This window comes from Triticum urartu, chromosome 3, assembly GCF_003073215.2.
Source record: "Triticum urartu cultivar G1812 chromosome 3, Tu2.1, whole genome shotgun sequence".
Taxonomy (NCBI): Eukaryota; Viridiplantae; Streptophyta; class Magnoliopsida; order Poales; family Poaceae; genus Triticum; species Triticum urartu.
In genome coordinates, this window is record NC_053024.1 from 212609850 (window position 1) to 212622687 (window position 12838).

A 12838-nucleotide genomic window follows, 5' to 3' on the forward strand; every position below is an offset into this window, starting at 1 on the left:
CAGCGGCGGCGGCTGGAGAGAACCGGCGGCGGCGGCGGCGGGTGGAGGGAGCGGCGGCGACGCGATGGAGGAGTGGCGGCGGCGGCTAGACTAGGGTTAGGATCGACTTGCGATAGATACCATGTAGAGAGATGTTTTGCCAATACAATAATTGTTGTATTGATGAGGTGCTGGTACACGTATATATAAGTGTAGGGTAGACCTCAACCTCAACTATACACAACTAGGAAATGGGTCACAACACGTAATACATGCAACACAAATTACAACTCAACATGATACATGTTGTGTTTGTTTAGGACTAAGCATCGAGTTGTAAAATACATTAACACTGGGAGACATCTAAAGAATTCATTAGCTTGGTTAGATGAGCTGGTTAGTGCTTGTGGGCTTATTCTGACCAGATGACAAAAATTAGTGGAGAAATAATCTTCCCTTTAATATTACATAGAGATAGAGAGTAGAGATAAGTGTTTTGAACTAAGGTTGAGGAGTAGCAGATTGATTCGCACGTGCTACAATGCGGCTGCAGCTTGTTTTGCCTAATATTGTTCAGATAATCCATGTTTATTCCCATAAACTGGTCCATCGATTGTTAGACCAGTACATAGCAGCAAATATATTTATTTCTCCCAAGTTCATAGTGCAAGTCCATGAACTGTCAATATGCTAGCTAGGCGAAGAGTGTCCCAGCCATGACAGTGACGGCTTCTCCCTGAATCCGCACTCGCCGATTCGCAACATCCAGCTCCAGGTATAGTGTCCCGCTCCTTGGAGATACCTGATGATGAAATGAACAGAAAAATGGAAATTGACATGATAGTTTGGTTGATTGAGCGCTAACTGTAGCATTTCCTCCCCCCCCCCCCCCCCCCCCCCCCCCCACACACACACACACACAAAAAAGGAATCACTGTAGTAAATGATAGTAGTTCACTTGTCGAAAACATATTAAGCAACATTATATTACCTGAAACGCTATCAGTTTTTGCTTCCCCAGCTTTCCACCCCAGTAGGGTGCCAAAACACAGTGTGCACTGCCACATACAGGATCCTACAGAAATTTTGGGAACAGGTTATGGATTTGCACTATGAACTAGGGTGAAATGGTTAAAGCAGCTTCACTATCACTATGTATTAGTACCTCATCAATCCCAAATTTTGGGCAGAAGAAGCGTGTGAAGAAGTCATAACCCGATCCAGCAGGCGCCGGTGCTGTAACAATCACACCTCTGCCGGCACACTTTCTAATTTCTTCGATGTTAGGAAGGACATCGGCGACCTCTTTTCCTGATGAAAGTTCAACCTGAAAGCCATGCCAGATTCTTTTGGTGAATCTAAAAAACACAATTCTTTACTTCAATTATGTTTCTAAGTTAGTACTAGGAAATAATTTTTAAAATCATGGTTATGCACGCAAAAAAAAGAAGAAGAGAGAGAGCGAGTGAGATAAGAGACAGTACAATGAGGTCGTTGGTGGTCACTGATTTGTGAACACTGACGACGGGCGCGCCGTTGAGCGTCTCCGGGATGGACGGCAGCTCGTCGGCGGGCTCGCAACCCACATAATCACTCATGGGGAAGTCCAGCTCAATGAACAGCTTCCCCTGCTCCTCCGCCTCCGGTGCAGGAACCTTCTTGGCGGTCAGGACCCCGGACTTGGTCGCGAACTCAACCACGCCATGGCGCTCCGCGAGGACAGACGTGAAGAGGAAGTGGGCGGTGGCCAGCGTCGCGTGGCCGCAGAGCGCGACCTGGAAACGACGGCGTATACGGATCAGCTGCGAGCAACGACGCTGATTCAGCGGGTGCCTGTCAGGTGGGGGCTAGGCGGCGACCTCGGTGACGGGGGTGAACCAGCGGAGGTGGAACCGCGGCGTGGCGGCGTCGGCCGCGCAGGACGAATCACGGGAGAAGAAGGCCGTTTGGGAGAGGTTGAACTCCACGGCGACGGACTGCATCCACCGCCCGTCCCCCGCGGGAGCGGCCGCGTCGTCCTCCAGGAAGCACACCGCGGCCGGGTTGCCCTTGAACGGCTGGGCCGTGAAGGCATCCACCTGCGGCGTGGACATCGGTTCTCAATCGAGCCAACAAGAGAAAGAAAATGGAGGAGAAGAGAAGAGAGCACTGACCACGACATACTGGATTCCTTTCTTGACCATGGCCGCTAAAGATCTGAGCTGCTCCAAATCCGTGTGTGTGTGTGCCTGCTAGTGATCTGTCGGTACGGACGTGCACCGGAGGAGGAGCAGGTTTTTATAGGACAGCAAGTACTGGTGCTAGTCAAATCAGCTGCTGATGGATGGGAGTTGGCAGAGCAATAATCATCAGTGACGATATGGAACTTGCAGGCTTCCTTCCTCAACGACGACATCTTACCTGCCCGAAGATAATTAGAGAACAACAATAGAACTGGCGAAATTCTTACCACCTAGGACTAGGCACAGACTGAAGCAAGACTTTGTGTTACCCGGCTGGGACCATGGTTTAGAGCATCCATAGCCGGACTTAACAAATTCGATAGGTGGACAGCTGCTAGACCCGGCCCTGTGTCGCTCCCCCGCGGGGCGGCCCGGGCGCGAAACCCTAGCCGCCGGAGGTCGCATCCCCACCACCCCTCCCTCCGCCGCCGCCGGCGAGCACCGCCGGGCAAAGCCCGCGCGACGTCGGCGGCGGCGGGCCTTCTCTTCCTCTCGCCTGCTACAGGAGCTGCGCGGGGCTGCTCCCCTGGGCTGAGGAAGGCGCTGTCGGGCGCGAGCGCGGTGCGGCATGCGCCCGCTGGAGGCTGGGCGGCGTGGCGTTGCGCGCTGGAGATTGGGCGGCGCGCGTGGACTGAGGGGCGCCACCATGCGGGCGCGCGCGGATCTGGAGAGCCGCAGTCGCGGCGGCGGGTTGGCGCGTGCGTCTGCGAGGATCGAAGCGGCGGCGACGCTCCATGGGCAGGGGTCGGGCCCGATCCGGGTTCGCTGCGGGGCTGCGGCGGTTGCCCTGTGGCGGCGTGGGTGGCGCGGATCCGGCGCGGCCGCCGGCGCGCGAGGTGGAGGGGGGAGTGCAGCAGCGCGACACGGATCTGGCGAGGCCTCCGGAGCGCGAGGTGGAGGGGGGTGTGCAGCAAGATGGCGCAAATTCGGCGCGGCCGTGCTGAGGGCGTGTGGGGAAGGCCTAGGTGCTCATCAGTTCGCTGGTCGTCCGCAACTGCTGGCTGCGTTTCGCGCCATGATGCGGTTGCGGTTCGCACTCGGCGGCGTTTGGCGGTGTGGTTGGGTGGCCGCAGTTTGTTCCGGGGCGGCGAGTGCGCTTGTTGTTCTCTGCGCAGGGGAAGTTGTGGGAGATGAATGGCATCCTTGCTCGGTGTTGCATTCTCTTGATGGTGGTTCGGTAAGCTCGACGCTGCTTTGGATGAGAGGACGAGATGGTGGTGGCTGGAGGGAGAGGAATGGCCTTGCTGCGGTTGTTGCATCCTTCGTCGGGAGAGGAATGGCCGGCAGGCGTTGCATCCTCGAGGAGACGAATGGCATCGTGTTTGGTTGCATCCTTCTGATGGGAGACGAATGGCGCTGCTGGGGGTTGCATCCTTCGTCCAGTGGGGGCCGTGGATGCTAGGTTGGAAGCACGTCGAGCTTACCGGGGAGGTGCGGTTGGCCGTGGAGGCAGGTGTAGTGGTTCGGTGTGTAGGCTGATCGGATCCTAGGTTCGGGCTAGGCAGGTGAGACTGCCGGCGAAAGTCGTACTCCGGTTACGGCCGGAGTCGTCGATGGCGGCGCTTTCACGCGTCGCTCCCTCGTTGGAGGCATCGATGTAACTGCTCTCATCTTTCCTTTCCTGACGTGCTCCGGGAGAAACCCTTGATCTAGTTTAGATAGAACGATGGCGGCGCTATTCGGCGTCGCGTTCTCTCTTGGGGGCATCGTTCTGGAGGTGGATCCAGTCAGAGGGACCCGTGGCTCTTGTGGATGTGTGTTGTTTGCCGAAAGGCCTTGTTTGTATGGTTTTTGGGTCCGGTTTCTTTTATAAACTGAACCAACTCTTTTTCTCCTGATCAATGAATTTGGTAGATCTACTGCCAACATTAAAAAAAAACAAATTCGATAGGGTCCGCGGACGCGTCTGAGCATGTGCACGAGCGCATTCAAATAGGCTCTCATATTTCGCTCCTGACATCCACATATATTAAATTCGGTCTCTTAAATTCATGCACATTGATTATAAAAAGCAATGTCTCATGTAAATAATAAATGTTGGTACCAAGTATAGATAGTCTTTACACAAATTTTATTTTAACTGCATAACTGAAGCTTTAGTTCCTTGGTTTTCATTGTAGTCAACATGTGCTCCACAAGATCATTGAGTAGCTGCGTATGCACCTGATGATCTCAAAAATTTCGATGCATCTACAGAAAGTTTATAAGCTGAGCTGCATCATGACTTTCGGGATTTCAATTTGTTCTCCAGGTGCTTCAAAATCTTTGGTTTGGGCTACACCATCATCCTCATCCTCGACAATCATATTGTGTAGAATAACACACCATGTCATCAGCTACCACAAAGTTTCTGATTCCCACATCATTGCAGCGCTACACAATTTCCCCAACGAGTTTGAAGCACACCAAATGCCCTCTCCACATCCTTCCTAGTCGCTTCCTGCATTGTTGTAAAGTGGTTGTGTTTATTGCTATGCGGTTTGGATACGGTCTTCACAAACGCCGGTCACTGAGGATAGATACCATCGGCAAGATAGTATCGCATGTTGTACTCTCAGCCGTTGACGGTGCAGTTGCACGGCGGTGATTCTCCATTGCAAAGCCTCTTAAACACCGAAGATTGTTGAAGTACGTTGATTTCGTTGTGAGAACCCGACATTCCAAAAAATCATGTCAAATTCATAAAGTCATGTGATGCCATCGCTTCTAGTATGATGGTGGCCTATCAGGTGTGACCTTGATACATTCCCCGCAAACCTTGGGGGCAGTTCTTCCACTGACAATGCACGCAATCAATTAATTCGAGCATTCCTGGAAACCCCCTTGCCTCTCCAATAGCCAACAATTTTTTCGTGTCCTACGCATTTGGTTCTGTGAGATACTTAGGTCCAAACACCTCCACCATGGCTCAGGCAAACTTGACAGTAGTCTTCAAGAACGCGCTCTCCCACACCCTGCCCATCTCACTAATGACATCTGCAGCAGTACCAAGTGCAAGCATCCTCAGAGCAGCCGTGCACTTCTGCTTGGCAGAGAAAGAGAGTTGTCCACAACAATCCCTTGTGAGCTTGAAGTAGTCGTTCTGTGACTCCACTCCCTCCACATTGCGCAAAAACAATGGTTTCCGCATGCGAGAACCGTGAAGAAACCATGGATCATCTGGGAAAGTAGGATTAGGAGTAAAGTAGTCCCTGTGTAGTAGCTTTGCTCCGGACACCCTATCCCGATTGACCACTCTTCTCCCTTTGATTGAGCTCTTGAAGTTGAGAATATGTACCGCTTGCCGGTCCATTTCCTCTTGCATGCTCATGAGCATGATCATGTCCACTTGTTCGTCCGAATTCAAGGAATCAAAGAACTCATCTTGAATCATTTGATCAATCTCCATCAGTCCATACCCCTCGTCCGACGAATCATCAGAATTCATCGGTTTCCCTAATAAAATCACAAAAAATGCGGTCAGACAATGTGTCAAACACATCAAGCGCAAGGCGGGACCATAGAGTTGTCGAACGTGCAGGGTAGCGTCTGGGCTGGCGACGATGTCCCCCGCGGCGAGGACGGGAGAGAGGACTACTCTGCCGAAGCTGGTGGCGCAGAGGCTAGGAATGGCCGCGGAGCGCGCGCGGTGGCGGAGCTGCAAGACGGACGACTCAGAGGAGGAAGAAGAGAGGAGATAGCAAATGGATCCAGCAGGTCTTGGGGTGAATTTGGTGTAATTTGTGAAAGGGTGGACTGTCGGGTTCGACGTGACGAGCGTGCCCGGGCGTCCCATATCCGTCTCATATTTGGGATGGATATGAGGGGTACCGGTCAGCACGGGCGTTTGAGGCCTGTTTGAACCGCCCGTCTAGGTCAAAATTTCACGACCGAGCAATGACCGAGTGGCTCGCCCAAACGTATGAGGTAGGGTTGAGGCGTCCAGTTGTAGATACTCTTAACTTAGGCTTTGGTCAGTTGTAACATTGTGTCTGTTTCGTTGCCAATAAATAACTCTTTTTTCTCTCATGACGTTGAATGGTCTTTCTTGCTGAGATTAGTCGTGATAAGAACTTTGGCGAGCCACAAACTACTCCCTCCGTTTTTAAACATAAGTCTTTGGAGAGATTTCATTATGGACCACATACAGAGTAAAATGAGTGAATCTATACTTTAAAATACATCTATATACATATGTATATTGTTCATAGTGGAACCTTTACAAAGACTTATATTTAGGAACAGAGGAAGTAGATAAATTTGTAAAGAAGAATGGACGTTTGACTTAGAAACTCCCCCTTAACCTCCAAAATCCCATAAGCTCTTATTCTATATCTACCCCAATTTCCACTAAAAAAACTAATTCCACACACATTTATTATATTTATTCCTTATTGAATATTTAGAAATTTGAAAATTCACTTCTTTATTTGATTAATCTAGGATCCAGAAGAAGTAATCTTTCTTTAATCCATATCTTATTTGATTCATGTTTTAGTATATGAATACCCTCTATACACACATGAAATAATATTTACAGAAATCAAATGAGTTGATTTATATATTAAACATGAAATTCTTACTCTTTCTATTGTTTGGAAAGATCGTATACACGATGTTCCTCTTTCTTTATGTTTAGTATATGAATACCCTCTATGTTTTATTTATATATTAAACATGAAATTCTTACTCTTTCTATTGTTTGGAAAGATTGAATACATGATGTTCCTATTTCTTTATGTTTTAGTATATGAATATCCTCTATGTTTTATTTATATATTAAACATGAAATCCTTACTCTTCCTATTGTTTGGAAAGATCGAATACACGATGTTCCTATTTCTTTATTTTGTGATGAGTCGTATGCTTGCGAGAGTAACAACATTTTTGTAAAAATTCTAATTGTCCAGATATAAAGCTCACGCTCGTGAGAATGTTTGTTATGCGACGCAAGGTATAACGTCGGATCCACCCGTATGAATCTTGATATTGTATCGTTTGCCACGTCGTCAAAGCAACCATTCAATCTTTCTCTGTCAATCGCGGGACTGACATGGGGGTGGCGGGGTGACTATATAGCCCGAAGGAGCTGGAAATGTGTGCCAGTCTTGTTGGCCATGTCTCTCATTTCGGCTCCGCATCTTCCTCTTTGTCCGCTTCCTTGCCGCCCGCACTGTGTCATTCTTGTTCTTCGACAAATCGCTCGCTGTCATTAGGTGGTGGTCGGATTCGATAATCTTGCTGCGCCATTGCTTCAAACTTCGAGGTGCATTCCCTTCCACCAACCAATTTCTCTCAGGTTTGTATCTATTACAATTGTATCGAATATAGTGTACAAGATAGGTTATAATTAGACTTGTAGTTGTATTGTGTTTAAATAGGACATGGAGTCGTGTCCTAGTAGAACACTTGTATCATATGCCTCTCATATATAACGGAACTAGACACATGATGTAACCTATGCCAACATAATAGCACCGGAACGCAGGGGAAGCCGGCGGCATGTGCCGGTGTCCAGGGCGACCGGGTGCGGTATGTAGCGATGTCATGGGAAGGAGCGCCCATAGTCAAGCCCCGGGAATGTAGCCATATCGGTGAACCTCATTAACAAATCTTGGTGTCATGCTCGTGTGATTGCTTGGTCTTGGATGATCAACGGTATGCCTCGAATTCATTCTAATAAATGGTATCATGAGCTAGGTTGTCCGGAGGTTGTTGGTTGTTGATCCAGAGGAAGTACTGAGTTTTGAGATGCAGGCGTGACTACGGTGTGATTCTCGCCGAGATCGGGAAAAGCAATCGGAAGCGGTAAGAGCAACTCCAACGGGCCGACCCAAACGGACGGCGTTTTTGTTCGCTTTTTGTCCGTTTGGGTCGGCCGCCCGCCCGCCGTCCGCCCTCTTTTAGTTTTGGGTCGGCAGTGCACCCAACGGGCCGATCCATTTTCATGACCGCGCGTGTTTAACATCATGCCGTCGCCCTAATTTTGACGCTCCAGCACGCGGGAAAGGTTCGCGCGCGCTGGTTTTGGCGCTCCAGCGCGCGGGAAAGGTTCGCGCGCGCGCCGCGGCCGGCGCTCGCTATAAAAGAAGGCGCTCCCTCCACACTCTATCGGCCGCCCATTCTCGCCGCCTCTACGCCACCATGTCGATCTGCTACCTACGCGCTTCGGATTTTCGCGGAGTCCGCGAGCGCCGCTCCGGCGCCTTCTCCGCCGAGATCTGGTTTCGCGAGAAACGTCTTGTCCTCGGCACCTTCGACACCGCAAAGGAGGCGGCCCGCGCGCACGACGCGGCGGCGTGGCGCCTCTTGAGGCCTCGTCGGGATATGAATTTTCCCAACGTGTCGAGCCAGTGGGCGCAGGATCTGGCGCCTCTCCTGCGGCTTTTCATCGACGAGGATCGTCGTGTCCATCGGAGGCGGCAGCGTCGCCTCGCCATCGCAGAGAAGGACGTGGAAGCCTTGGTGCTGTGGCCAGGAGGCTACCCGCAGGACACCGTCGACGAGCGCCAGTTCTATAAGCAATTGAGATCGGAGAGGGACGCGATGAGGAGGGAGTGAGCCGCCTATCGGGAGGACACGCGTTCGCGGAAGCAGGCACCTCAATTGAAATTGAAGCTACAAGAAACATCAGGTTGGGACTTTGAAGACGAGCAGCTTGCTGACGCCTACCTTCAAACGTCGGAGGAGGACATTACCGAGTCGGAATCAGAAAGCGACGAGCAGTGGTCTTTTTTTTATCTGTGTATACTAGAACTATTTATGTATCCATTTTAATCTGAAAAAATGGCCAGCGGCATCGACGACGTAGCAGGCGGGCGAGTGTGTGAATCTAATGTGGCACCGACCAACGGGCCCGGTGAGGAAAGAGGGCGAACGCGCGCGTTCGTCTTGTGTCCGCGCCGACGCAAATCAGTTTTAAAAATGGATCGGGAGTGGGTCGGCAGGCGGACGAAAGCGGACGCGTGTCCGTTTGGGTCGGCGCGTTGGGCCGGCTTTTTTGTCCGCGTCAATCCAAACGAACTACCATGGAAGAAATGGGTCGCCTCATTTGTTGTTGAGTCATGTTCGTATTTGGTTCAGCATCTATCGGCGAGACCGAGTCGCTTGGCGACTTGCGGCAGGCGGAAGCAAGAGCGGCAGCCCTAGCAGATAGCACGTGCGGCGACTGACGAGCGTGTTGGTTGTGGTTTCGAGACCAGGAACGTGCGTGGCAGGCTCTAAGGCCCAGCTGGGGCAGTCAGGCCCGAGGCCAGGTGTTAGCGCGCAGTGTTTTGTGGCTAGTTGCAGGAGCAGCCACGGTGTGGACCGTACGGGAGGCCGATGGTATATGGCGAGGACGAGCTGATCTGGGAAGCTTCATGGCGTGAGATTTGTTAAAGGAAAAAATGTCAGGTACATGGAGAAGCTAAGCATGAAAAGACAAGAAAAAAAAATTGTGTGGTCAAGTTTTCTGCACGGATGTTTTGTTTCTTTGGGTCAAGTTTGCTGAGGGCTTCGTGTGCGTACAACCAGGCCTGACACATAAGGCTAGGACGAGCCTCGAGTGTGTCGTGCAGGATCATGCAAATACAGGGCGTCAAGTAGTGCACGGAGTTGTGCGGACTGACAGGACACGGAATGGAGCATGGCTGCAGTCGGATAATTTCGGCTGGGTCGGACTGGATAGTCTGACGGATCGACGTGAGTCGGTTGGAACAGAAGACGATGGTGGGATCAGCGACAGCGACATATGAGCGTGATGCTGGTGGTGACCGACTTCTGGGGCGTGGAAACACGTGGCACAGGGCCCGAGTGCTTGTGTGGCTTCGACAAGGCTATGGCGCGGGGTTGATTCAAGACGGTGCACATGAGAGCTTGAAGTCGACGAGGCGCGAGGGTGGACTGATCATCTACCATGGAGTCATATTGAAGGTGGAGCTGGATTGAGGGGCTATGGTGTAAGAATCCAGAGAATCGAAGCCTATTCAGCAAGGGGAAAAAGCGAGTGACATGCAGTTCGGACTGGAACCCAGTGGTCTGATGAAAGCGTGAAACTCATCATCGGTCGGTGATGATCGATGGTACTCCGCAATGGAGGTTGAGTGGTGTGGGTTCGCGACCCTTGAGACTCGACCAGGACAGCGGAGGCTCGACGCGGTAATAGCGGCGAGGCGTGCGGTATGCACGGGACATGGAGACGGGCCAGGGATCTGGTGGTCATACATGTGGTGAGACAACTGTGAATCTGACTCGGGATGACTACAAGCAACGGTGAAATTTCTTCAAGTTTCAGATAGACGATCAAGAAAGGAGCGGTGATGTTGAGTTCAGGTAACTCTTATGTGTGACACCCAATATGTGAGTTGTTCACTTTCATGCACGTCAGTGATCAGTATGTGATGACGTTGGACTGATACTCTGGAAGTTGGGAGCACCTAGAGTAATAAGGAACTTAATTTTGCTCGAGCGTTGACTGTGATCAAGAAAAGAAGGGACTACAAATTGCAGGTGGAGTCACATGGAGTCTTTGGAGTAGCAGCGGTGCTCATGGGATAAACTCAAGTCCAATATACATGAAAGTTTGACGCATGGAAAAATTCAGGGTGGTGGAGTATATTCACCAAGGTGGAGTTTGTTGAAGTTGTGTCGAATATAGTGTACAAGATAAGTTACAGTTGGACTTGTAGCTGTATTGTGTTTAGATAGGATATGGAGTCGTGTCCTAGTAGGACACTTGTATCCTATGCCTCTCATATATAGCGGGGCTAGACACACGATGTAACCTATGCCAACATAATAGCACCGGAACGCAGGGGAAGCCGGCGGCATGTGCCGGTGTCCAGAGTGACCGGGTGCTGTAGCGGTGTCATGGGGAGGAGCGTCCATAGTCAAGCTCCGGGGATGTAGCCATATCGGTGAACCTTGTTAAAAAATTTGGTGTCGTGCTCGTGTGATTGCTTGGTCCTCAGATGATCAATGATATGCCTCGAATTCATTCTAACAGCATCAGCTTTGCTGGGGTCGAGAGAGTGAGGGTTTGCTGAGGGGGTGGTGGTGGTCTCTCGACGATTCACTCCGCGGTGAGGTTGCGAGGGGAAAGGAATATAAGGTGGCATTGTTTAGGTGGTGCCCCCATGGTAGAGGTGCAACCACGGCTCGTGACAGGATGGTGGGTGCTGAGTGACGCGGCCATGACTAAGGCACAATGACAGGTCATGACGGAATGATGAGGGTTGGGTGGTGTGGCCACAAACACAATGACACTGTTCATCCTGTCATTGATGTCGCTCATTTGCTCGGTGGGTGACGGTGTCCCAGAATTGGGGGTAGTAACCCAGTCGGCCTATAGTCCTCAGATGGGCCGGTAGGCCCTCGTTCTCTTCAAGGTGGACTCCAGTTGCTACACGATGGATTCAGACTGCGCCTGCCGAAGACTTGACGTATACTTCAAGACAACTCTTGTTGTCTCCATATGTGCCCTTGGATACCGACTATGTAACCTTAGGTGCCCTACCTGGCGTGTATATAAACCAAAGGGTTTAGTCTTTAGAGTGGACCGAATCGCAATTACATTCACCTAGCCATTGGGTTAGAACACAACTTACGATCTCGAGGTAGATCAAGCTTGTATATGATACACCTCCATCAATATAAACAAGAGCAGGACGTAGGGTTTTACCTCCATCAAGAGGGCCCGAACCTGAGTAAAATATCGTCTTCCTTGTTCCTGTTATCACCGATCCGAGATCCCCGGCTTGGGACCCCCTATCCCGAGGTCTGCCAGTTTTGACACAGACACTAGTGCTTTCATTGAGAGTTCCTCCATTAAGATCTGTTGGGAAACGTTGCATGGAATACAAAAAAGTTCTATGCACACGCAAGATCTATTAAGGAGACGCATAGCGACGAGAGGGGAGAGTGTTTCTACGTACCCTCATAGACCGAAAGCGCAAGCGTTTAGTAACGCGGTTGATGTGGTCGAGCTTCTTCGCGATCCAACCGATCAAGTACCGAACGTACGACACCTCCGCGTTCAGCACATGTTCAGCTCGGTGACGTCCACGCCTTCTTGATCCAGCAAGACGGCGAGGTAGTGGATGAGTTCCGGCAACACGACGGCATGGTGATGGGGATGGTGATGCTATCTCCGCAGGGCTTCGCCTAAGCACTACGAAAATATGACCGAGGGTGTAAACGGTGCAGGGGGGCGCCGCACACGGCTAAGAGATTATCGTGGTTATGTGTGACACCCCCTCCCACATATATATAGATGGGGGTGAGGGGAGAGGCCAAGGGGCGCCCCAAGTAGGGCCGAATCCTACTTGGGGTCTTTCCCAAGTGGTGCCCCCTTACCATATTTGCCGGAGGGGGAAGGAAAGGGGGGAGAGGAAAGGAAGGGGGAGGCCGACTCCCCCCCTTTGATTCTCTCCCCAAGGTACGCGTCCTAGGAGGGACGCGTCGGCCCCTTGTGGGCTGGTGTGCTTCTCCCTTTTGGCCCATATGGCCCATTAACCTCCGGGGGTGCCTGGAACCCCTTCCGGTGACCCGATTTCTACTTGGTACATCCCGAAACTCTTCCAGTGTCCAAATATTATCGTCCTATGTATCAGTCTTTACCTCCGGACCATTCTGGATCTCCTCGACATGTCCCTGATCTCATCCGGGACTCCGAAGAA

The 12838-nt window shown here is 51.2% G+C and overlaps 1 protein-coding gene across 1 annotated transcript; it reads right to left on the reverse strand.

The window, feature by feature from the left end:
- Positions 1–414: 414 nt before the first annotated feature.
- LOC125543643 (uncharacterized isomerase BH0283-like) lies at positions 415–2338 on the reverse strand. The gene is made up of 6 exons (XM_048707055.1): positions 2133–2338; positions 1839–2057; positions 1464–1754; positions 1145–1306; positions 971–1054; positions 415–781 (listed from the first exon to the last, which is right to left on the reverse strand). Exons 1-6 carry the CDS (start codon positions 2160–2162, stop codon positions 674–676), a joined length of 894 nt encoding a protein of 297 aa, XP_048563012.1. The 5' UTR covers positions 2163–2338; the 3' UTR covers positions 415–673.
- Positions 2339–12838: the final 10500 nt, after the last annotated feature.